Source organism: Pholis gunnellus (genome assembly GCF_910591455.1).
Source record: "Pholis gunnellus genome assembly, chromosome: 20".
NCBI lineage: Eukaryota > Metazoa > Chordata > Actinopteri > Perciformes > Pholidae > Pholis > Pholis gunnellus.
This window is the reverse complement of record NC_136547.1, coordinates 11,756,252-11,778,578: the sequence shown is the minus strand read 5'-3', so window position 1 is coordinate 11,778,578 and position 22,327 is coordinate 11,756,252. Positions and strand designations below refer to the sequence as shown.

At 44.7% G+C, this 22,327-nt stretch overlaps 1 protein-coding gene across 2 annotated transcripts in view; it reads left to right on the top strand.

The window, feature by feature from the left end:
• Nucleotides 1-653: 653 nt before the first annotated feature.
• Nucleotides 654-22,327, top strand: part of map3k22 (mitogen-activated protein kinase kinase kinase 22) — a 36,913-nt gene continuing 15,239 nt past the window's right edge. The window contains exons 1-5 of one of the 2 annotated variants that reach the window (XM_079181398.1): nucleotides 654-1,018; nucleotides 11,301-11,384; nucleotides 12,076-12,120; nucleotides 17,903-18,012; nucleotides 19,483-19,520. In XM_079181398.1, the coding sequence (XP_079037524.1) occupies nucleotides 11,366-11,384; nucleotides 12,076-12,120; nucleotides 17,903-18,012; nucleotides 19,483-19,520 (212 nt within the window). In that variant the 5' untranslated portion in view covers nucleotides 654-1,018; nucleotides 11,301-11,365. Of the gene's footprint in view, nucleotides 1,019-9,194; nucleotides 9,249-11,300; nucleotides 11,385-12,075; nucleotides 12,121-17,902; nucleotides 18,013-19,482; nucleotides 19,521-22,327 lie in introns of those variants that run through there. The other variant, XM_079181399.1, reaches the window with a different exon arrangement.

Sequence of the window (22,327 nt, the reverse complement as noted above, 5' to 3'; positions counted from 1 at the left end):
TGACCCAGAGGAGCACTCAAATCCTGAGAAAGTGCTGCCACACACAAACTGTAGGTGAACTCATCGGGTGACAGTCAACATCTGCAAGCGCTGCCGCCATCTCTGTACTCAGCAGCTGATCAGCTGGGGTGTCCTGACAAGTCAGGGGTGGGGGGGGGGGGGGGAATTAAATTCGGTGTATTTACAAAATGTGTCTCTGCACCTTTAGGAATGGCATGCATGCATATGAGCTTAAAGCATAATATATGTGCATTATTTAGCGGTGGCTAAATAAAATAAAAAGTGGCTGTCCTCAAGCCATCAATAGCTCTGGCATGATGGTTGCTGCTTTGCACTCTTTTTAATAAATACAAAAAGTCTGCAAAAACACATACTATAACTGCACATTTATTATTATTTATGAAAGGAAAAAATATGTCTTGTGTTATTTGTCATTTCTTCTATATGTTTTACGATAAGAATATACACGTACACACAAAACAGGCCTATTCGCAGCAGTTGCTGTACTTGCTCCAGGTGTCCACGGGGAGGCGCTGCTCCCTGCACTTTGACGCCGCTGCCGTGTGAACGCGCCACCGGAGAGCGTCACCACTTCCTGGAGCTCACGTTGTTGCTGACATCAGAGGCGCAGCTCCAGGGGAAAAACTCAGCTCCTCTCTCTAGTGTGCGTGGAGACAAGCGAAGAGCAGAGGGTGAAAAAAAAACACCAAAACTTTCCTCTGGAACACACCAACCATTGCGGTGCATTCCTCTCTGTAAAACACAGCTCTGGATCATGCACCCGGGAGAAGAGGAGGTCTTTCTGCCTGAACACAGCGTGTATTTGTAATTCTTCAGTACTGAGCGCAGTTTCCGGATATCAGTCCACTGTTTTTGGGTGAAGATTTTGCTCTCTGCATCTTGCTGGGATTTTTCCGCTCTTCCTGACGTTTATCTGTGATCATTTACACTCGCCAGTTAATTCATCCTCATTCACCCTGCAGCCTCAACTACAACATGGAGACACATTGATAACAAGGTAACAGTCCTGTCTACATTATGTCTCGACTTGTTTTGTGAGATCACTGCTTTTAGACTGTTTATTTCCTGTTTATAGAAAAAATGAAAATGAAATGCCAATACAATAAACCAGAAGTGCAGATCTTAAAGTTGGTCATTTGTAGTTTAAATAACCATTAAAACACAAACATGCAGTCTGTTTACTGATAGCAAACTTACTGAATAGGACTTCATGCAAGTGGGAACTGTTACCTGAACAACAACAGATGTATTTCATTGCAAGTATTTCTTCAGTAAATGTTCATTTGGATAAGTAGAGGCCCATAATCAGCCCCATGTTTGTTGATAAATTCTCATCTTGTTGCTAGAATAACTGTTTGCGTTTGATAATCAGTGCAAACCCCTCTTTTCACACGGGTTTAATCAAGTTCTGTGCTTCACTTATCATCAGTAAAGTTTGAAATGTCTGGAGGTGTGAGTGATTTCTGGAAAGTTGTTGTCATCTTGTGCTTGTAGACTCATTCATGTTCTGTATCCTTCTTTTCTCTGCTGTCACTTTTCCAGACGCTCTGTGACTCACAGTGGTCAGTTAAGCTGTTAAGTTTTCCTTGAAAGGAGAAATCCACCGCTCTGAAAAGTCCTTCACGTGTTTCATTTTGTCGCCCCCCCCCCCCCCCCCCCCCCCCCCCCCAACTGTGTGTCTGGTTTTTGCCCCGTTCCATCGTGTAAAAGTGACAAGGATGCCGGCGAGCTTCATCCACAGCTCACCGCACATTCCTGCGACGGACAGACCTCTGAGACAAATCCGCCAAATTAGATTTTAATGAGGCCATCATGTTCATCAAACCAAACCAACGTGGAGTGCACTCGCAGGAGTCTGAGCAGCCGACTGACGGATGAGTTTATCAGCACATTGGCGTGCCCCAGGGGGCTCAGGAATCGCCTTAAAGTGAGAGTCAAACTGTCGGGTGGAAGCCGCCCACAGATATGCTTGGTGTGCCTCAAGCAAAACAATCCATTTGGCTGATAACGGGACTGGATCCCACAGTAAATATGCCAGCCAGAGACCGAAGCGACGGTGTTGCTAATTGTGTTTTGATGGGACTAATGAGGAAGAGTTTATGGCTTTCTGTCTCGCAGGTTCACCAAGGTGCAAGGTCTGCGTTGATTGTCAAGAGCTTAAAGAGCGTCGGAGAGTTACTAAGTGTGTCGTGTACGGCAGAGTTCGCTCACGCGGGCTCTAAGTTGTGCTCGTCTATTAACTCTCCTCAACACCCTGCTGTGAACTCTCAGGACAATTTCATGCCGAGAGTCTTAATCAGAAGGACCTCCTCTCCCTCGCGCGGTCCCCTCCATTGAGGAGTGTGAAGGCTATCGTATGCCGAATTCACAGACGCCCGTGGGGCTCGCCAGACGCCCACTGACCAGAGGGCTGGAGGTGAAAGGTTACGGTGACTCATAGGAGCAGGCTTATTATCTGCCCATGAAGGCCTGTTTTGGACGTTGCCTGGTTACACCAGAAAGCAAAACAAGTTTGTCATTAAGTGTCATCGCTTCTTACCAAGCTTTAGATTAGTAAATAACTGTGTATAGCATGTCAAACTTTGGAAGCTATTCCCCCACCTTTTGCATATTTGAGTCTGACAGAAAGCCCACCTGCTTTAGAGCTGGAAAGGCAGAAACACTGAAAAAAAAAGCTATTGATTGCATTATGGGAAATGTAGGCGCCAGCCTCTTTGGCGCTTGACCCCATTCCCACTATTAAAGTGAGGACATCTTGGCCTCTGCTGCTTTTGATTTTGCCGTTTCTTTCACCCCTGATCTGTCTATTGCGAGTCCAATAAGTTGGTGGAAGAGCAACCCTGAATAGCTGGAGTACACCATTTCTCTCGATCACTCTGTAGACGTTAACCCACAATGACAACGCAGACACGCTCTATTGAATCTTAAATGCAGAAACGCCTGCCTCACATATGTAACCAAAGCCGTAAATGCTCCACATTGAGCTCAGACCAACCTGCTTCCCTTCAATCTTCATCGCAATAAGTTGAATCTGTGAGGACCAAATACTTTTTCAGCTGACGTAATAAAGGCCCACACCTGTCAAAGCCAAGCTATTAAGTCAAGGGAATCCTCTGTAGAGCTCTTCGATAGCTTTGTGTCGAGGCATGGCGCCAGAAACGTAATGGAAGATGTTCGGTACCACCGCCATGACTCTTACTGAAGCAGCCAGTCAGAGAGGCCTGGCTGTAGAAGCCAAAAACCCAAGTAACCATTGTTAGACAGCCTCAGTCATCTGCAGTGACGGAAGAAACAGGCAGGAGGGCAACCATCTCTTCAGGGCCGCGTGGTAGATAGAGAGCCACTCTTAATTAAAACATTAAAGAAAGCCTTCTCAGACCTTGCCAGATGGCACAGAGGACTCCGAGCATGAGAGGAAAAAGATGTCCCAACAAGACAAAAAAATGTGGCTCTAATTGCCAAGTACTGTATCTGGCACAACCCAAATATCCAGCCACCTGGATTAAACCATCCCTGTGGTAAAGCAGGGTAGTCGCAGCACCGCAGAAACGGGGTGACAAGAGGGCAGAGGGAGAAAAAATGAGCCGGGACAAATACAGATATATCCTTGAGGAAAATAGCACAACCTCAGAATTGAGCAATGATTCATTTCTCAGCTCGGCAAAGTCAGAGAAGACGTTGGAGTGGCTTCAGGACGGGACCCAGATATGAACTGACCTAAAGATCCCAGTTTTCCGACACTTTCTAAACAATGTAACGGAGCTTGTGCACAGAAGGGCGATTGACACTGCACAAATACAGGTGTTGCAAAGCTGGTTGCGGCACACCCAAGATGACGTAAAGCAGTATCTGCTGACTGCGGTGCTTCTGCATGGGAATACTGAATGAAGAGTTTAGTAACATTTGTTTTAACTTTACAAAAATGACAACAGGTTCTTTAATTTCAGGGTATTTTGCGAAGGCTAACGGACGGAAATAAAACTATTGTTGCTTTTGAATTAAGCCTGCAAAAAGTAGAAAGGGAAAGGGTCTGAGCGCTTTCAGAAGTCAGTCGAGGTCGGCTTCTCTCTATCGTTCGGGTCCAGCCCCCTCCTCTACAGAAACCAAGAGGAAGTGGTCCTGATTGAGCTTTGTCTGCACGGCTTGTCTGACCGTAAGGACAAAGCCATCAGCAGCAGAGACTGCAAGGACAGCCGGATAGACACAACACTGACCAGACTGGACTCCTACAATAACACCGAGGACAACTTTGTGTAGAATGTCGTGTGAAACGCAGCAACTGGTCCTTGTTTTTGATGGTGTTTGATTGTGTTTGATACATCTGTAAAGAAGCAAGGCATGTGTTTAGTTTGTTGCACAGATGTTAAATGAAATCCACAAGTGAAATTGCTCTTGGATTTTTTTCAGTGTCACACTCACTCAGCCTCTTGAGTATCAAAAGCCCAGAACCCGAGGCACTCTTCATGGATGAAGCTTTGGTGGCGAAGCAAAAATACTTTCCTGCTTCTTCCTGAACCCACAGCTGTTTGACATTCTGTCTCGCGAAAATGGGTTTAAGTCTGTGAGCTGTCTCCGCATGGCTGCATTTGGGTGGAGGAACACAATGAGTGAATGTGCTTGTAATAGCATGTCACCGCATAATGGAAAAGACAGCTTACTTTACAGATTGTGCTTAGATTCCTCTCGGGGGGGGGGGAATGGTGGTTCTGGTGATCCAGGCAGTGGATATACTGTGGACGGCAGGAGAATCACTCCTTCATTTGGCTATTTTTAGCCAGTGTTGTGTGGTTGATGGTAATGGCAGATCTACTTATCTGTGGGCTGATAGAGCCATCGCTTTTCACTGAGGAGGATTCTCTTACACTGGAGTCTCATCGGCACCAGAGGATCGAGTTAACACAGCAAATCCAGCTCCACTATTCATAACACCCTTTGGGCCCTCATTATACCAGCTACTTTCTCCTATGACTACTATTGTCAAAATGGTTCCAAACTTCAGTGATGAAACCGGCGCTCAAACTTAGGATCGATGAATCATTTAAATACCATTTACTGTCATTGTGAGCATGCTAACATGCTCACATACTAACATGCTGATGGTTAGCAGATCATGTTTTCAGTGTCACTACGCCTGCACAGGTCTGCATGGCACGTTACATATTTATACATGTTTGATTGAGTCTGGCTTGGGAGAATAACGCTGTGGTTGCAGCCGCACCCATAGGTGTGACTCGGTTATTTGTTCAATGACGTGCCCCTGAGTTAGCTTGATGCCTCTGTACCTGATGAGGAGCCACGAATTACAGCTGACGCTGATGGGAATGTTGTCAGGTTTGCAGGTAATTAGTCATAAACCAAAGTTTGACAGATTAAAAAATTGGACCTCACGATGAAAAGTTTGGGGGTCACCAAAGTTATTAGGATGCATCATCTGGGAATCATGAATGTCTGCGTCCAATGTGCCAGTCCATCCAGTAAATGTTTAGACATTTTACAGGATAAATGGAAATTTTGACCTGCTGGTGGCATTAGATGAAACGCAAGTGGATCACCAAAGTTAGTAGCATTCATCCTCAGGGGACAATGAATGTCTGTCCAAAATTTCATGGCAATCCATACGGTATTTGTTGAGATATGTCGGTCTGCTCATGGACATTTTCTGCTTCCAGATTTTGAAATGTCAGGATTTGCTGTTTTAGTCAATAGACTTGATTATACTTGTTTTGGGTATTGAAATATGTAACTTTGGGCGATTGTAATGTTTCCCTTTTTTCTGATATGTTAAAAACTTAGTAGTGACATTTTTACCAGTGAACATAATCTTAAAATTAAAACCTAAATGAGACTCACTAGTGCTCTACAGAATAAGGAGATCGAGCTGCTGTGATTAATTATCGTGTTGCCCCAATTCAGCATGCATCAATAGTTGAAACGAGAGATACACATATGCAAATAGTGGCATCAAATCAAAAGGAAAACTCCTTTTATTTGACATAAAACGTAGATTAAGTGCCAGATGACATGAAGAATCCTCTTGTTATGTTGTAGAGTTGTTAAGCCTTGCGTCCCATTGGGGGGAAAACAAGCCACAAACAACTTGGATCTCTTCTGAGCAATAACTCCTGTGAGACAAAGCAAGGGGAGCCAAGGTTATGATAAATGAGCGTGGAGGCCCCACATGGAGTGACGTTCTCCTGCCCACGCTCTCCCAACACCACCCATAAGTCTTCAAGTGCCTCTCTGCTTAGAAGACTGTGTGTGCAGGGCGACTTCCTACATTGTCTTTGTTTCCCAGAATCAGCCAGCATTATGCTTGTGACTCATGTGGCCGCAGCACAGGCTTGGCTAGCGTTCAACAGACGGGACACCCCCCACCTCCCACCACTGACCTTATAAAAAGAGCAAGTCACCCAGATATCCACTAATCACCCTTCACTTCCTGCCTGTGTTGCAATTCGGACCGTCTACCGGGTATTGTGACCAGCTCATCGTCTCCTCGTGATATCAGGCCTGTGATGCATTACGTGTGATCTCATCAACAGGGCAGATTTGTGTAGTTTTGTTTTGGATACAGCATTTAAAAACCCCATGTGACTAACACATGACTTGTAATTGTTAAAGCACCATACAATTGTTTTTTTTTTTTTAACGTTTTTAGCCATTAAATACACATCACTTACACTTTGCATTGCAGCAAACTGTGCTGCAAACCACGCCATTGTTTCTTTTAGAAATGTTCCGTCTACTGTTCCAGGCGTCCATTGGCTCCCATTAACTTCCATTTCAATTAAGTTAATGCAGTGAAAACCTTCATAACTCGGATTCATTTTAATTTAAACTACATTATCACAACAATAAATTAAGCGTTGCGTTAGTTCATGCAGGACAGCCCGCTGATTGAATCATCGTTTATAATCAGTCACACACTAATCACAGCCCATTCTCACAGCGAGGCTGTACATTTAAATATGACTCCGTCCTCAGTGATCCCTACTACACCAAATGCTGCCACATTCAACCGCTGCTGCTGGCAAAGCTCTGCCTCTACCGCTGTAGTTCAATCGTGGCTCAAAATAGTATTTTTGGTCCTTTGGGAGTTTTTTTGCATTGCGCTCCCTGTTTCGGTTTAGCATGCTTGTTGCAATAAATGGTTAAGAGAGTCCCTGATTGAGTGTAACAAAAATGTGTGTGTGTTTTTTTTCTGTGATGAATTGCACAACTTAAGCACGTTTTTATTCTACACATCCAATCAGCTATTAAAGCGCGGCAAGATTTATCGTGGCATCGTGGTGCGAGCCGCTTAAGGAATGGCGCGCGAGCTACGAGCACGCACGAAGGCGTCATTGCTCCACGCGTTTGTTGCCGCGCGACGTCATCGATGACGTCATTTTGCCTTCATAGTTGGTTTCTTGCCCAGAGTTAGAGAATAAGATTGATACCTCTCTCTTAACTGTGTGGTAAATTATGAAGCGAGACCTAGCAGCTGGTCAGCTTAGCTTAGCATCGAGGCTGGAAACAGAGAGCCTGGCTCTGTCCAACGGCAACACAATCCAGTAGATTCTTTCCATGTCTTTCATTATTATAGTGCTTTGTCCACCAGTTCATGTCCTCGTTGAACAAACTCTCACAGATGTCTTGTCCTCTCCACCTACTGATCTCTGTGATTCTCGTTATGGACTGTCTATTTTGGCTTTTGTGATGGCTGCTAAAAGCAGTAGCGGGAGAATGGAAACCCCGTGAGCCCAACAGGCATGTTGCAAAGTTTAGAAGTTGGCGTCTGAAGTGGCGAATTCTTTGGGACTCCACCGGAGCGATGTCAGACATTCGGTCATACCGCTCAGGCCACCGGGCAGCTGGAGAGCAGACCTTCCACTTCTCTCTTCTTAAAAAAGAGGGGGGGGGGGGGGGGGTTTCCCCTCGGTGACCTACAGCCAACAACACGCTGTTTTCTTGGTTAGAGAGAGTGATGTAACAGAGCTGAAAGAGGTTAGCGAATGTGTGCGCATGCATATATACGTGCTTGCCTGCGTAGTCTTGGCTGTGATTCTTGCTCAATCATTCCAATGAAAATAAGAATGCAGTTTGTGGCTTGAGGAGCACGGCTCTGCTTTGTCCGTCTCAGACAATTCCCCACAATCCCATCCTCTGCTGTCCTCTTTTTTTTCTTTTTTTTTAATTAACTCCCTCTGTCATTTCTGCACAGTCCCCATGCTGTGACAAAGGAGAGGCCTCCGCCAGTGAAACATTGGCCCGACTCGTGACGTTATCCACACTTGACAGTGAAGTGCGTCACGACGGTTCAAAGGCACTTCTGGATGTGTGTGTAGCATTTGTAGGTTTGTCTCATGATTTTGGTAGAGAGACGGGCCGTCTTTTTCTTGGAGGACGTGCGGCTGCAAAAGGGAACAAGAGCGAGTGGCGATTTAGCATCTGATCTTCAACAAAAACCGGCCAGCCCCCGCCAAGAAGCGCGGGGAGAATTGGGCCGGCGATCTGTGGGCACCACTAGCCCGGCGTCACGCTGGGCAGAGGGGCGAAACAGATGGGCCATCTGGTGACTCGCTGGCACGGGACAGGGCTTTTCTGTTCCCGTGTGTGTGTGTGTGTGTGTGTGTGTGTGTGTGTGTGTGTGTGTGTGTGTGTGTGTGTGTGTGTGTAGCAGCAACAGACTGGACCACGTGGTGTTAGGAGACCACCTGTCTTGTGGCCGTTCTACATCTCTTTCATGTGTGGTCAGCAGCACCATACTAACATAGCCTGACACGGAGCTTTGCTGGGAATATTTCATACCCCATTTGAATTTCGCCCTTTGCTCCCGAATATCAAAGGTGTATCAGTTGTAAAGTGTGTTTTGGGGGTGAATATTAGTTTGCCCATATTTAGTGTTGTCCTCAGAAAGTGGTCACCCTTGAACATTTTTTTTTGCACAGGCTTTTAGATACTTAGCTTTCCAATGCGCCAGCTCTTGTGATTTGTGCCACTGACAGCAGCACACTGCATGTTGCCATGTTCAAACTCTGCCGGCACCCTGTGACTCAGCCCCTCAGGCTGTGAATTGCTCTAGTGTGCCCGTCTGTGTTGCTTTTTATGAAAAGTTTTCTGGCCGACACAAAGAGAAAAGTGTTTGTGTCTCTGCAGACGGGCTGGAGCGTTTGTCTGCGCTAAATGTTTGGGGTAAAAGACAAGGACGCAATGCAACATGGACACTGGAGATAGCGAAACAACAAGTAAGCGATGCTTTAAGAATACAAGACATCTGGTGAGTGTTGCTATTAATCTCTCTGGAGGCTCTTTAGTCTTTCTCCAAAGATTTTGTGTTGCGTTTGACGGCCTCCTACAAACTAAATCTGCCATGCAAGTGCTTGTACCCACATTCCTTTATGAATACAGTATTTATATTATTATTATTTTTGCTATTGTGCATTTGTTTCTCTTACATTTCTCTTCCCTGCAAGCATTGTATGAAAGTACACCGCTAATCTCAGCATGCTATCTCCCCGTGACACTGTGCTGCCTTTGAATGGTGCCCTGCAATTAATCATGTGATGGAGAAGTTCAGTTTACTACAAAAAGTAATCATGAAAAAAAAATGTCACAGCAGCAGAGCTGAAGCCTTTTTTCGTCAAACTGCAGCGCTCGCTGATGCCAACTGCTGGATCTATATCATTGGAGCTGAAACACTCTTGTGTTGTCTTTGTGGAGCAACAAGCAGCCGCAGCAGCCGCTGGTTCTCAGATCACTCTGCCAGAACAACCTGTTGACCCGTTCTTAAAGGAGAAAGTGTTGTCATATTTATTTTAGTTTCTCTGTGTCTTCATTCACACAGAAGAGGAAGAGACGCACCAAAGTGCTGTAATTCCGCTGATGTCGTGCCGTTGGTTCTCTCCGACTTCCTTTTTCATGATGTTCAGATGCAAATCGCTTTTTTTTTTCTCTTCAGATTTTGTTTATTTATTTTGCATTTTAAAGCAGGATTATGAAAGCTAAACGTCACTTTGTTCCTCCTGCAAATGATGAGTTGATTTCATAGACAGTAAAGTGGCCTCTACTCATTCAATACACGCTTGTAGCTGATACAAGCTTACCTGGTCTGGTGTGACCTGTAGCTTATGGTGGCTAATGTTAGCTAAAGATGATCAACTTTGAAAACCCATTGCTGTCCAACCGACAAATCTCTAACCTTTTTTTGATTTTTCTATTCTTGTGCTACTGGCACATGTTAGCTTTGAGCATTATCTAATTGTCACTCATGGGCCCAGATAGGCTAGCTTTAAATAAGTCTTACATTTATCTCAGAGAGGCCCTTTTTTTTGGCTCTCTGCAACCTGCATCTTCCCGTTGGTCAGCACTGCATGTCTCTGTGATTGACGCTATGTCACCACTCACCGCCGCAGACATTTTAATATCACAAAATACTGTACTGCAGCTGTTCCTCTAGTTCCTCTTCCCCTTTTTTGTCTAAGCTTGTAAGGAAATAAATGTTTGCCACAGAGTTTGTGTGTGGGAAAATATCTGCACATAGTCATTTAGCGGATGTGACCATCATTTGTATTTTTTCACTGGCCTGCGTTGTGAAATGGTGGTTTGATGTTCAACAATGTGAAGTGGGAATTGAAGTTGTTTACTCCTCCGTTTTTGTACTTGCTGTCATCAGTGCAGCAAAAAAACACGGAGAGCTAAAAGAATCTTTTTTCCATTATGGGATGTGACAACCTCTTTTTTTTTTGCTCACCAACTTAATGCATAAAGAAGGCTCTGGCTTTGTGTTGTAAGTGCTCATGGTCTTTACCTGAGGCAGGCAGTTAGGCAAACACCCACGCCTGCCTTCGCTGCAGCACCGTGGGATCTCAAGGGCACGAGGCTCCTCCATCATCAAAACACTAGGAAGTCCTCCACGGCGGCTGCCTTTGTGGTTTTCAGAGTATACGGCAATAAAGAGACATCAGGGCATTCAAAGGATTTTAGATGGATCGAGTTAGCAGCAGCCTCAAATGCAGCTCTTGGCTGTCATGTTGTTATTTGTTTGCCAGGAGTTCTTAAAATATAAAAGGTTATATCGGTCTCAAGCGACTGTCCTGGTTAAATAAAGATTATTAAATAACAGAAGCGGTGACACTGATAGTGGAGGAAAAAAAAAGCTTTGTGTTGAAACTACCACCTGCGTCCTGTTTTTTGTCATTGTTTTTGTGGATTCACAGAAATATTATGGGCGCCAAGCTGAAGGAAAGTGCCACGGTTCTTGGATGTTGAAACAGTGTTGTTTTTGTGTTTTTTCTCAGGATGAAATCTTCGCTTGCAGAGAGAAGTTGAGCTCCGGGCTCGAGTTCAACGGGGCCACTTCCTGATGATGACAGTAAATATGGGTGAGTAGTATTCAAAAAAAGGCAGGCTGCGGTACGGCACGGCACATACAGAAAAACGCACAAACATACACACCTCTCTCACATCCTCTGCCAGGAACAGTACAGAAAAAAACAACACGTGTGTCAAGAGCGTGAGGAGGCTGTTAACCGCTCCAGATGGCCTGTTTTGTTCTTTTTTAAATTGTTGTTAGTAACAATGTTGTATTCCTGATTTTTGTACTTCATTAATGGATGACATTCTAGGTGCTCACATAGCTCCCTCAAAAATTAGAAGTATACCGATGTTGCACATTATATTTATATTCACACCTACCAGGCCCGAACACACATATGAACTCCTACATCTATGTAAAACTAGTCACCAACACTCAAGCACACACACACACACACACACACACACACACACACACACACACACACACATATTGAGTTCCTCTGCATAACACAACTCAAACAACAGACTCTCTCCTGTGGTGTATTTGCATGTGCACAGGACCTGTAGGCCTTCAGGAGCTGAAGACTCAACCTGTTGCTCAGTGATCTCTGTAAACAAAGCTCAAAACATGGAATCAATATTTCTTGGGGGTCTATTCTTACCTTTCAAAACCAAGAACAATGCGTTACGTATGCTTCATAACCCCGAAGTTGAGGGCTCAACCCTGGCGCAACCGTGTTGCCTTTGTTTCCACAGATGAGGGTCTCCAGAATGGACCGGGACAGCACAGGAGCTCACAAGGTAAACCTTAATTGTCTCCGATGGAAAAAATCAACATTGCAGAAATTGTTTGACTTTTTTTTGGAATATGGTGATTCTCTTTCCTGCCAAAGGATTGTTGGTCATGCCATTTTTTTGTCTTTTCTTTTTAATGGGCCACAGGGGATCTTTTAGAGGAGTGAGCGGTATACGCCACATAGAAGCGCTATACATCTCATTAAACTTGAGATGCAGCTCAGCAGCGTGTGCCAAGTTGTTCTCGTCACAAATCAGAAATAAGAATTCTGATCTGTCATACCGAATGTATGCAATTCCAAGACTGTTAAGTTTAGAAATATTCAAATACACCATTTTTAGAAGAGGCGAAAATAACGCATTTGTCGTGCATACAATATCATTCCCTGTTTTTCCCCTCGCCAAAAATAAAGACTAGTAGCAAGCAGCGCTAACTGATAGTTAGCAAGCTCGCAACAAACTTTCTTCACAAATAATAGAGTCGTTGTAAATATATGTGAAAAACGTCACACTTTGCCTTGAACATAAACTCAGTGCACACAAAGCCCTCTTTACAAGCTCATTACAGAGTAGTGGAAGCATCCACGTGAAGGAATGTCACTTTAGATGTTGGATAGAAATGATTGCAGACATTCTCCAATGAAAGACTTTCGGTCGAGTCCTTGTACAAACATTGATTGCGCAACCGTTCTCACACACACACACCCACAATAACCTGGCCTTACTTCAGAGTCGTTCTTAGTGAGAGATTAACTTCAGGGCTTTAAACGTTACACCCATTAGTTGGTAAATTAGCTGTGTCGCAGTTTCGATGAACAGCAAGGTGTGTAGACAAGAGTGTGCCTTGCTTATCGTAGCTGGTGTGTGTGTGTGTGTGTGTGTGTGTGTGTGTGTGTGTGTGTGTCTGTGCGTGCGTTGTGCGTCAGAGTGAGGACACGTTTGGCTCCAGCTGCTGCTCCTGCCGGATGCCTTTGCCATGATGTGTCTCTCGGCACCAGGAAATCCCCTCAATGTCTTCATTCAGGCAGCGTGCCTCACACACACACACACACACACGCAGTCGCTGCATCGCTGGCCCTTCCACACACTTTGTTAGCTTGCAAGTTGCAGCACTAGCCTCTCACTAGCTTGTGCCTGCATATTCAACTTCAAACTCTGGTTTCTACAATAGAACAACTCCTTTGATCGAGGTCTTTTTATTGCAGAATCTCACATTATATACGAACAGAACACTGTATTGTATCTACAGCCATGCACCCACCCGCCCCCCCCTGTACAACTAAATTAGAGTTGGTCATTTTTCTCACATTTGCCGCAGAGGAAAAGCACGTATTTTCCACAGATGTCAAGAAAGGCTGTCAAATTGCATCAAACCCTTGGAGAGAATATTGTATCTTCTCTAGCTTGAGATAATGCATAATGTCTTTGATCCAATGCGAAGGGGCGAAGAGGGTCTTTTCACCTGAACGGTATAAGTCGTTAGAGTGCAAAAGGCCATCACGTTGCACTGATAATTACTTAGGTGCAAACCCTGTGGTACAACACCAATTAAAGCAATGCAAGGATCTATTGGCTGCTCTATCGTTTCAGAGAAAGTAAGAAAATAAATAGACTGCCAGAAGTAAAGTGGTCTTGGACATGACCAAAACATGATTAATAGACTTGCAGGAGTTTGCTTACGTCTATCACAAATCTGGTCCAATTCTAAACACTCTAACTTTCCGACAGAGAGACTAACTCCTTTTTACGTAAACCATCTTGGACTGGAGTTCCAACTCCATTTCACCCACTGCCACTTTCACAGTTCTCAGCTTTTAGCCTTTTCGAAAAAAAAAAAAAATGAAAGAAAGATGCAAGAGTGATGATGCAACGCCGAGCAATCAGCCTCCATTGTGTAATGTTGCTCGCTCTGCTTCGCTTCCTGGAATTCCCCCTTTTCTTATGCTTGTCACATTTCACCCAAGACACAAGAAGAAGCACAGGAAATGAACTGAAGGTATTGCTACGCATTCCAAATACCAGAAAAAACGAATTCTCAACCATCCTCTCGGTCAAGTCGACTCCTCAAGTTCCTGTCGTTGGTTTTTGTGAGGCTGCTCCTGGCAGGGATGTGTGAGCTGGTTGCTTTCCACTGTGCTGGTGGTTAGCCTTGGCTGGCCCCGGCCTGGCAGCGGCCTCCGACCAGGCCTCAGTGATGTAATAAATAAATTTATAGGCCACCATCGCCGCCGGCTCTGTACGCCACCACGCAATTCTCACACTCTCGCTACCCCCCTTCGCCAACCGGCCCTCCCACTCTCGCCCTCTGCTATTATCCTTAGGTCACAGCACAGACCTCAGACACACACAAACACACACAAACATGGATACACGCATGCAGGCCTCTGTTGTTTGTTTTGTATCCTTGACTGCCAGTGCTCAGGGTAGTCTGGAGCTCCGAGCCTGAAGAGGCTTAACTGAAACAACACGTGTCACCAGAGAGAGGCAGCGATAATAAGACACAAAGATGGCTACTGTTATTATCATAACAGTAATGAATGCACACTTTTCTTGCCGTGCGTATGCAGTACAATGGCAACATGTTATATTATTATACGTTGTGTTTTTTTGCGTTGGTCACAGAGTGGCCATGGACAAGCGCTCTTTTTCCCTCGTGTCCATCTTTGACTGATTCAATCAAAAATCCATTCATTTCCTGATGTGGAGTAACGCGGTTAGCCCTGCTTCGCATTCAGACCAGAGACGGTGACTCAGTTCCTTCCTGTTCGGAGAGGACGGGCCCGGTCGGGCAGTTAGTCATCCGGCGCTCCTGACAGCTTGTATTTTTCACAGACTGTCCTTCTCTGTGAGCACCAGCGGGGAGTTTAAGTTCGATACACGATGCAGCCGCTTCGCCGTGAATGAGCCTTGTGTGGTTTCTGTCTTCGGAGGAATGCGGGTTGTTTACATGCGTAGATGTCGTTTCACTCTTCCCTCTATTGTTCCTTTTGTCTTATCTCTTAAACAAGCATGCGGAGAGGAAGACGCCACGAGTGGCTCACCTGTCACACAGTTACCTGAGCTTATCGCGGTCACACAGCCCACACATTGAGTTGTAAACTTGTTGCGATAGAGAGGAATGCGCTAATGAGGCGCAATCATTTGAAAAGAGTCGCGCTTACTTGATTGACCCTAATTATACTTAATTCTCAATCATTTAGTTCTGGTTTGGTGCTTTAACAGCATTAAAGTTATCATTTTTAATTTCAAAAATAATTTTCTCTCTCTCTCGGTGCTGTTTGCACTAAGGGCTGAGATTTTGTTGGCGTGACTTTTACTTCTCGCTCTGCCTTATTTAGCTCCTCTGTAAGTGGAGGGAGTGTGCGCCGTCGTTCCTCCCTTCACTCCTGCTGCTATATTGGGATCGTCAAACAAGGCGTCCACCTCTCTGCTGATGTGTGGTTTGACCGCAATTCATGTTCGCTCTGCGATCGGGCCAGAGGTGAACGTTTTGAAATCGCCGCAGAGAGCCGGCAGCTTTCCAGTGAAAAGCAGAATATTGATGAAGGTTAAGCTCGGAGAAACTTCCAAGTGATGCTGGATTTTAAAGTGAGAACTTTTTTGAAGGAAGAGATTGTACACATTCTTCTTCTTCTTTGGAATTGAAATAAAAAAGTAAAACAGCCTTACTTGGTTTGTTATGACTAGTTGCTCATCAAAATTAAAGTTAAATAAATTCTCACTCACTAGCGTGGAATCAGCCATGCAGATGTTTTTGTCTTCATGTACCATGTAGGATCCAGCATTCAAAAAATGACATTTTTACATACCTCACATTTCTGGCTTTATTTTATATACACCGTTGTTTAAAGTATCCTCATCCAAGTGTGCAACAGCTGAAATGAGCTAATTCAGGCATATTTTCCTGAGTTTATTTGAACGGTCTTCTGGAAAATGTTGCTCATTTATAGCCTGAGTAAAAATAGATCGGGCTGGTTTTCTGGAAACATTTCCCTTCATTACCTTTGAGCAGGAATTCATACCACGTTGATACCTTCTAATGAATGCTTGTTCATATTTGGATTAGAGGTCCACTGACCTGATCCTCCGGCTCTTTATTGGGCGATACTGCCTTTATTAAACGGATCGGGTTATCTGCCCGGTCTGCAATTAAATACAGTGTTATTAAAAAATTCTGAGTTCACTATAATCATTCAATCATAGCTGTCAGTTTTTTGGTGCGATGGCGTTCTCTCACCTCCTTTTACCTTGCATAAAAATGACCCCTAAGCAGTGAGGTATACAGATTTGAAATATCCTGAGTTGAGGTCTCAGAAAAAGTATTAAGATTAAAGTTGGATCGATGTATTTGAGAGTGTAAATCAATGTTTGGTGTCTGTGTGCTTTGGCCCCTGGGTGAACCTAACGGACTGGCCCACTGTCACCAAACGGCTGGCAACCAGAGCCGAACCAGATCAAATGGCATCTCGGGCCACATCTGCTCCCTGTGCTTCTATCACGCTCTCTCTGTCAATGGCATTCCCAGTGGTCTTCCACACACACACACACACACACACACACACACACAGATCCCTTTTATTTTGAAGAGTGAGGTCTTTCGTGCAGGTGCCGTTTGTGTTGCGTGGCGCACACCTGGCCTGGTTTCCCAGTTAACAAAGTGTGTTTTTATAATGAATGCACCCAGGGCTCATCTGAGGGGCAGACGTATAAAGAAGAGGTCAACAACCTCTTCTTTATATTGTAATCACCGCACTCAGATAATTGGTTCTATTAAAGTCTCTTGATATGGTAATGTCTGACATGCTCATCTGCATGATTGCCCCCTTTAGACATGAGAGAGTGTGAGTGTGTGTGTGTGTGTGGCAGCGAGAGTGAAGTGGGAGATGAGCAGTGAGAAATGGAACACCGGCTAGTTGCCGAGCGTCTGTCTCGTGCACTTGCAGGTTTGCTAAATGATTTTTTAAGGGCTTAATGAACGCTGTAGACCTGTCCCCTGTGAGAAGTGAGGTATGAATTTGAAACGCACTTGACTAGCCTGCAGCCTCTTTTGATTCTTTGATTCTGAAGCTTTTGACCAAAGAAAAGATCAATCTTTGTCTGATTACAGGAGATGTAATTCAAACTAAATTATGATTTTCCTGAAATCTCTCCCTTGATACAGAACGACACAGTAAAGTGCCGAATAGCCAAGCTCCAGGCCACACAGTCGCCACCACATTGCCCCCTGCGACAGCCACTCACGGACACACATGCTGCATTATTGAACACCTTTTCTCTCTCACAGCTTCTGTATGCAGACTACAGAGTTTGAGAGCCACCAGCATTGTTAAGCTTACCCACAGCATCAGAATTCCTCTCTTTACTCAAGCCTAAATAGCAATACACGCCAGAGAAGACACAGCTTCCCTTTTCCGGGTATCTTCTCTTTTCATAGAGAATGTGTTGCTTTGATTATCTCAGAGAGAAACCATTGGATTCTTTTCCATTAGTGGAAACTCTGCAGATGGCACCAGAACAGGAAGTAACAGGCCAGGTGTGGCCACATTGCCTGGTCTGAGCCAACACAAGCTCCGACACATGACAAATGATCAAACCCGACTCGCGTTACCTCCTTAGGCTATCATCGCTCATCCGAGACGCTCTAAATGTCAAGAAATGTTCGCATGGGTGGCTAATGTCCCCCCTGGAAAGTGAGTTTATAGAGCTATAGGTGATTGTGAATTTTCAGGTCTTTTATCAAAGCGGTGAGTGTGATGTCGCTTAGCTAATGTGTCTCTTCTGTGTTTAGATGACGAAGAGGCGCTCAACTCCATTATGAAGGACCTGGCAGCCCTGGGTCGCTGCTACACCCAGCACAACAGCCACAAGCCCAAGAACAGAACCTTACTCTACAAACAGGTACGCGTGGTTCATTTTAAGGTGACACTAGTCTATCTCTTGAGTGCCGGTATCAACCTCTGACCTCCCCGTAGGCTTAAATGGTGGCTGCGAAAGGTTTGCGAGAGCAGCCCAAATCATGTAAAAAATAAAAAAAATCCACAGAAACTTCTCAAACCGGCTTTTTCCAAAGAGGCCTTTTTGACAAAAGTTGTGTAAATACACAGCTCCATCAGAATTGCATGTAATGAGCCGTATTCTGACAAAACAGGGAATGATTGGAACATGCTGAGTATACAAAAAAGTGGATAATGTTGCATGAATAGTTTTAGATGAAGCTTTCTCTGCTGTAAAACCTCCCTCACCATTGGAATCCATTGCAGCGGACGTGAATTTAGTCCGATCACAGCTGCTGCTCGTCATGCAAACTATAACATTTTTACCGGCATTGTTCAAAACTACAGGGGGGAGTGTAGTTTTTTTTGAGTATCACATTAAAGCTGTCACACACATTCTGCTCAATTACGGTTTATTAACCACACGCACCACAAGCACAGCCGTGCCTTTAACCTTTACTGTCATTCTGGGTTTTCCACACAAAACCTCCGCATCACTTCCTTTTTAGATTTTTTGTCTGACGGCTGCCAAAGTCAGGTGAAGGTTGTTGCTGTAGTTTTCGGAGAGGATGTGACTGAAAGGAGCTTATTCCGAGTCAAATTCAAAAACACATTTTGCAGACGCTAACGTGACACTGTGCTGCTCATTTACATTAATTGGCATGGGAATCCCAGATCTTAACTTAAGCTGATTTGCAGTGTATTGTATGTGGCTGCATGCTGCAGGTGCACACAAACAGAGCAACACAAATGAGGTCATTTGGCATTTGGCTTAGCTTGTGCCCTGACTGGTCTATTGTAAGAAAGACAAATCACTTTGAAGTATCTGAGGCTTTTCAAAGATTACGGTTTACGGCCTGCTAACTTCCAGGATATTATTTCTCTTAATCACCTTGTGCCTCTTTCTGAAGTCGTTTCCTTGTGCGTTTGTTCCCCCCGTGGAATGATAATTGGTAACTGCTCTTGAAGCACCAATGTTTATGATGAGCCATAAACAAACAGCGAGGAGCAGAGGCGGTTTGGGGTAAACCCTTACTTTTTTCTAACCAGTCGCTCGCATTGATATGATGTCACTGTTAGCTTATCACCATGACCTCATGCAGACTTTCAGGCTCCTCCAGATTCCTGCTCCCTTGGGTAATGAAAACATATATTGTGTCATGCCATCTTTGGAGTCAAGTCGACGGAAAGATTGTCTTTGTATTGCAGTTCAAAATTCAGCAACAGCCTTTTAAAACATTTTATAATTATAATCCTTTTTGTCACTTAAATGCCTTGTCCAGCTTATTGCTTTCATCCATTCAGCAGCCCAAATCCCACGTTTTTACTTTCCACTTCCATAACTCCCCTCTGTTGTTATTTTTCCTCTCAACAGGATTTAAGAGTCAAGCTGGAGCATGAGAGAGAAAAACGGTATGTTGGAACCTCCGTATTGTTTTTTCTTCTCCTCTGTCCAAGCCTTAACTCTTCAGTTCGGATCCTTTTTGTTATGCTTTGCCTTGCCTGGGATTTTAGTGTCTAGTGGAAATCACAGTTACATGCCAGAGTAGCATAAAGAGAGGGGAAAATTCCTGCTTTGACATTTAGCCGGGGCCTTGTGTTTTCAGGCTCGGAAGGGCAGTTTGAGAGAGGAAAAAAAGAAAGAGAGAGGGCCCAAGAGAGGGAATGAGCGAAAAGACAGTGTCCAGTCTTCCAGGCAGGGCACACCCCAATTTAATACTTCTTCTGCTGTGTTTACTTGTGCCTTCTTTCTGTCTTCCACATCCTGCAGCCATCTATCGTCCTTCACACCACCAGCCTCAGAGTTATTCAACAAGCAAAGCATGGTTACATTAACTCTCTGTCTGGAGACGGTCTTGCGAGCAGCTTTCCCACCAAGGTGCCTTACAGTTTGTTTACCACGTTGGAGTACTTTGAAAGCGAAGGCGCCCAGTATGAATAACAGATCTTTTGAACCAGGAGAGGTTCCATGTATGGATGCAGTATGAGTCTCTCAAGTCCTTGTCTGGCCTTTAGCACTGCATCCTGGCAGAGGTCCAAGTTCACAGACAGACTCTGTCCCCATGGAACCTTGGTTCACCTACGAAAGTAATTGCCTTGATTCGTCTGTATATAGACCAGGGGGACCGACATTGGTTCAGTTAGGCTGTGATTAGAAAACCACAGGCTCTCAGGAGTGAGAAAGAGAAGGGAAACGGCACGCTCCTCTAGCAGAATACGGCTTCACATTGGGCCTCTCTGCTTTTTCACAGCCTTAATTGGCTTCTGCTGAGTTCGAGACGATTTTTTCATGTTCCTGTCTCTCTGTGTTTCTGCCTCCCTCTGTTTCTCCGTCTTGCCGTCTTCTCCTCTTTCTCAAGAGCTCCCCTCACACCACACTGCTCTCTTGGAACAGACACACAAAAAGCTCACCGTGGAAGACTCCATTCACTGATTTCAAAAGCTACTCTTTTTTTTTTTTAGTGCATTTTTTTCCATCCTGTGAATTCACACTCTCTGTTTATTTTTTTATGTCATGTTGTTAAGTTAGCTTGACTGAGCCCTGACCCCTTTCACTTTGATTGACAGTAGCAACAATTACTATTCATTTGTTTAAAACTGCTCTAATGCATCACATTATAATGTATATGTGAAAGGGGCTCGTTCACAACTTAAGTGTTTGCGCGTTCTCACTCGCTCTTACAAGCAGGCAGCTTTTCATGAAACAATCTCCAGAAGTCCATCATACATTACCCGCCCGGCAGCAAACGACAGACAAACAAAGTTAGCGTTTAGCAGCTAAGGCAGCTAGCCAGCTAATTTTGTCAGGAGTTGGTGGAAAAACAGAGCTAGTACTATTATTATTATTAGTAATATTACTAATAGTACTAGTACTATTACTATTACTACTATGCTAGTACATAGCATCGACCAAAACTGCATGACATTGCATTTATAGTCTAAGCTAGTTAGCATTTTTTGTCTAGCTGGTTCTCAGCTCAGCAAAAATCCCATAAAATCCAAATGAGAAGCAGCTGAACTACATTACCGAGCCTTCGATAAAAACACCGCCTGCACCTGTTTATGAAGGCACTTGTGACTGAGTTTAATGTGATCAAATTTGATTATTGATTATCAACAAAGCTTCCTTTCCTTCTTGATAACACAGAGATGAGATCTTATAGTAACGTCATATTAGATCACAATCGTAATCCAAGTTGCAGCCCCGGTGTGAATTGCACGTTATATCTGACCACAGCGCTTGAGGTATTGGGAGTCCCTGAGTCAGGATAACCGTGTTGTCTGTCCACAATGAAATCTAATTGGACGGTCTCTCTTTTCGTTGGCAAGCGCTGACGGTTTGGGGCAGGAAATAGGAGCCGTGTCTCTCTCTTCCCCCTGGCTCTGCCTCCGGGTCTCCTGCCAGAGAGTGAAGGAACAGCGCCAGGCCCTATTTTTTTTCCCCGGTGTGTATGTGATTGTGTCCATGAGCGACGGGCTGAGAGAAAGAGAGAGTGTGCTGGGATGTGTGAAAGCTTTGGTTTTACTTTGCAAATCTGTGTGTCCACATGCTCGCACAGAGGAAGGAAAGCCGTATCTTTTGGAGCTGCATCCTCACAGCCCCCACACTGCCCTCCCCGCTTCACATCCCTCCAGCTCTTTATCAGACACATCATCAGCGAGTATAAACAGAGACGGAGAGCGTTTAGCTGTGCTGCTGCTCGCCTCTGATCTGCAGGCCTCCCTCTTCCTAGAATCCTCTCCTCAAATGAGGGAAATAATAAGCAGTCATTAAGATAGCCAGAGCTTTGGCCTCTGATGAGGAAATGATGAGATGAAAACAGGTCCCTTTTATCAGGATACTATAAAGAGATAGTGGGCTGTGGAGTCTTCAAAAGCAGAGGGAGGGAGGGGGGGGGGTGGATAGAAAAGAGAGGAAAAGAAGTGCCGGCGAGAAGCTCTTTCTTTCCTTTTATTTTGTCAGGCTGTCTCCTTTTATTTTCTCTCTCACAGTCTGTAAATATCTCCACGTCTCTGTATCTGTCACTCTTTAAAATAGGAGGGAAAGACACACATCCTGCTGCTTTTGCTGTCGCTCCAGATTTTTTTTTTTTCCCCCCTTTCCTCTCAGGAAGTTTCCCATCTGCCTCTGTGCGGGCTTAGTGGAGAGGCCCTAGTGGTGTTGAAACAGTGGCCGATGCACACACTGATTGCGATGCACACTCATGCATGTCAGAGTT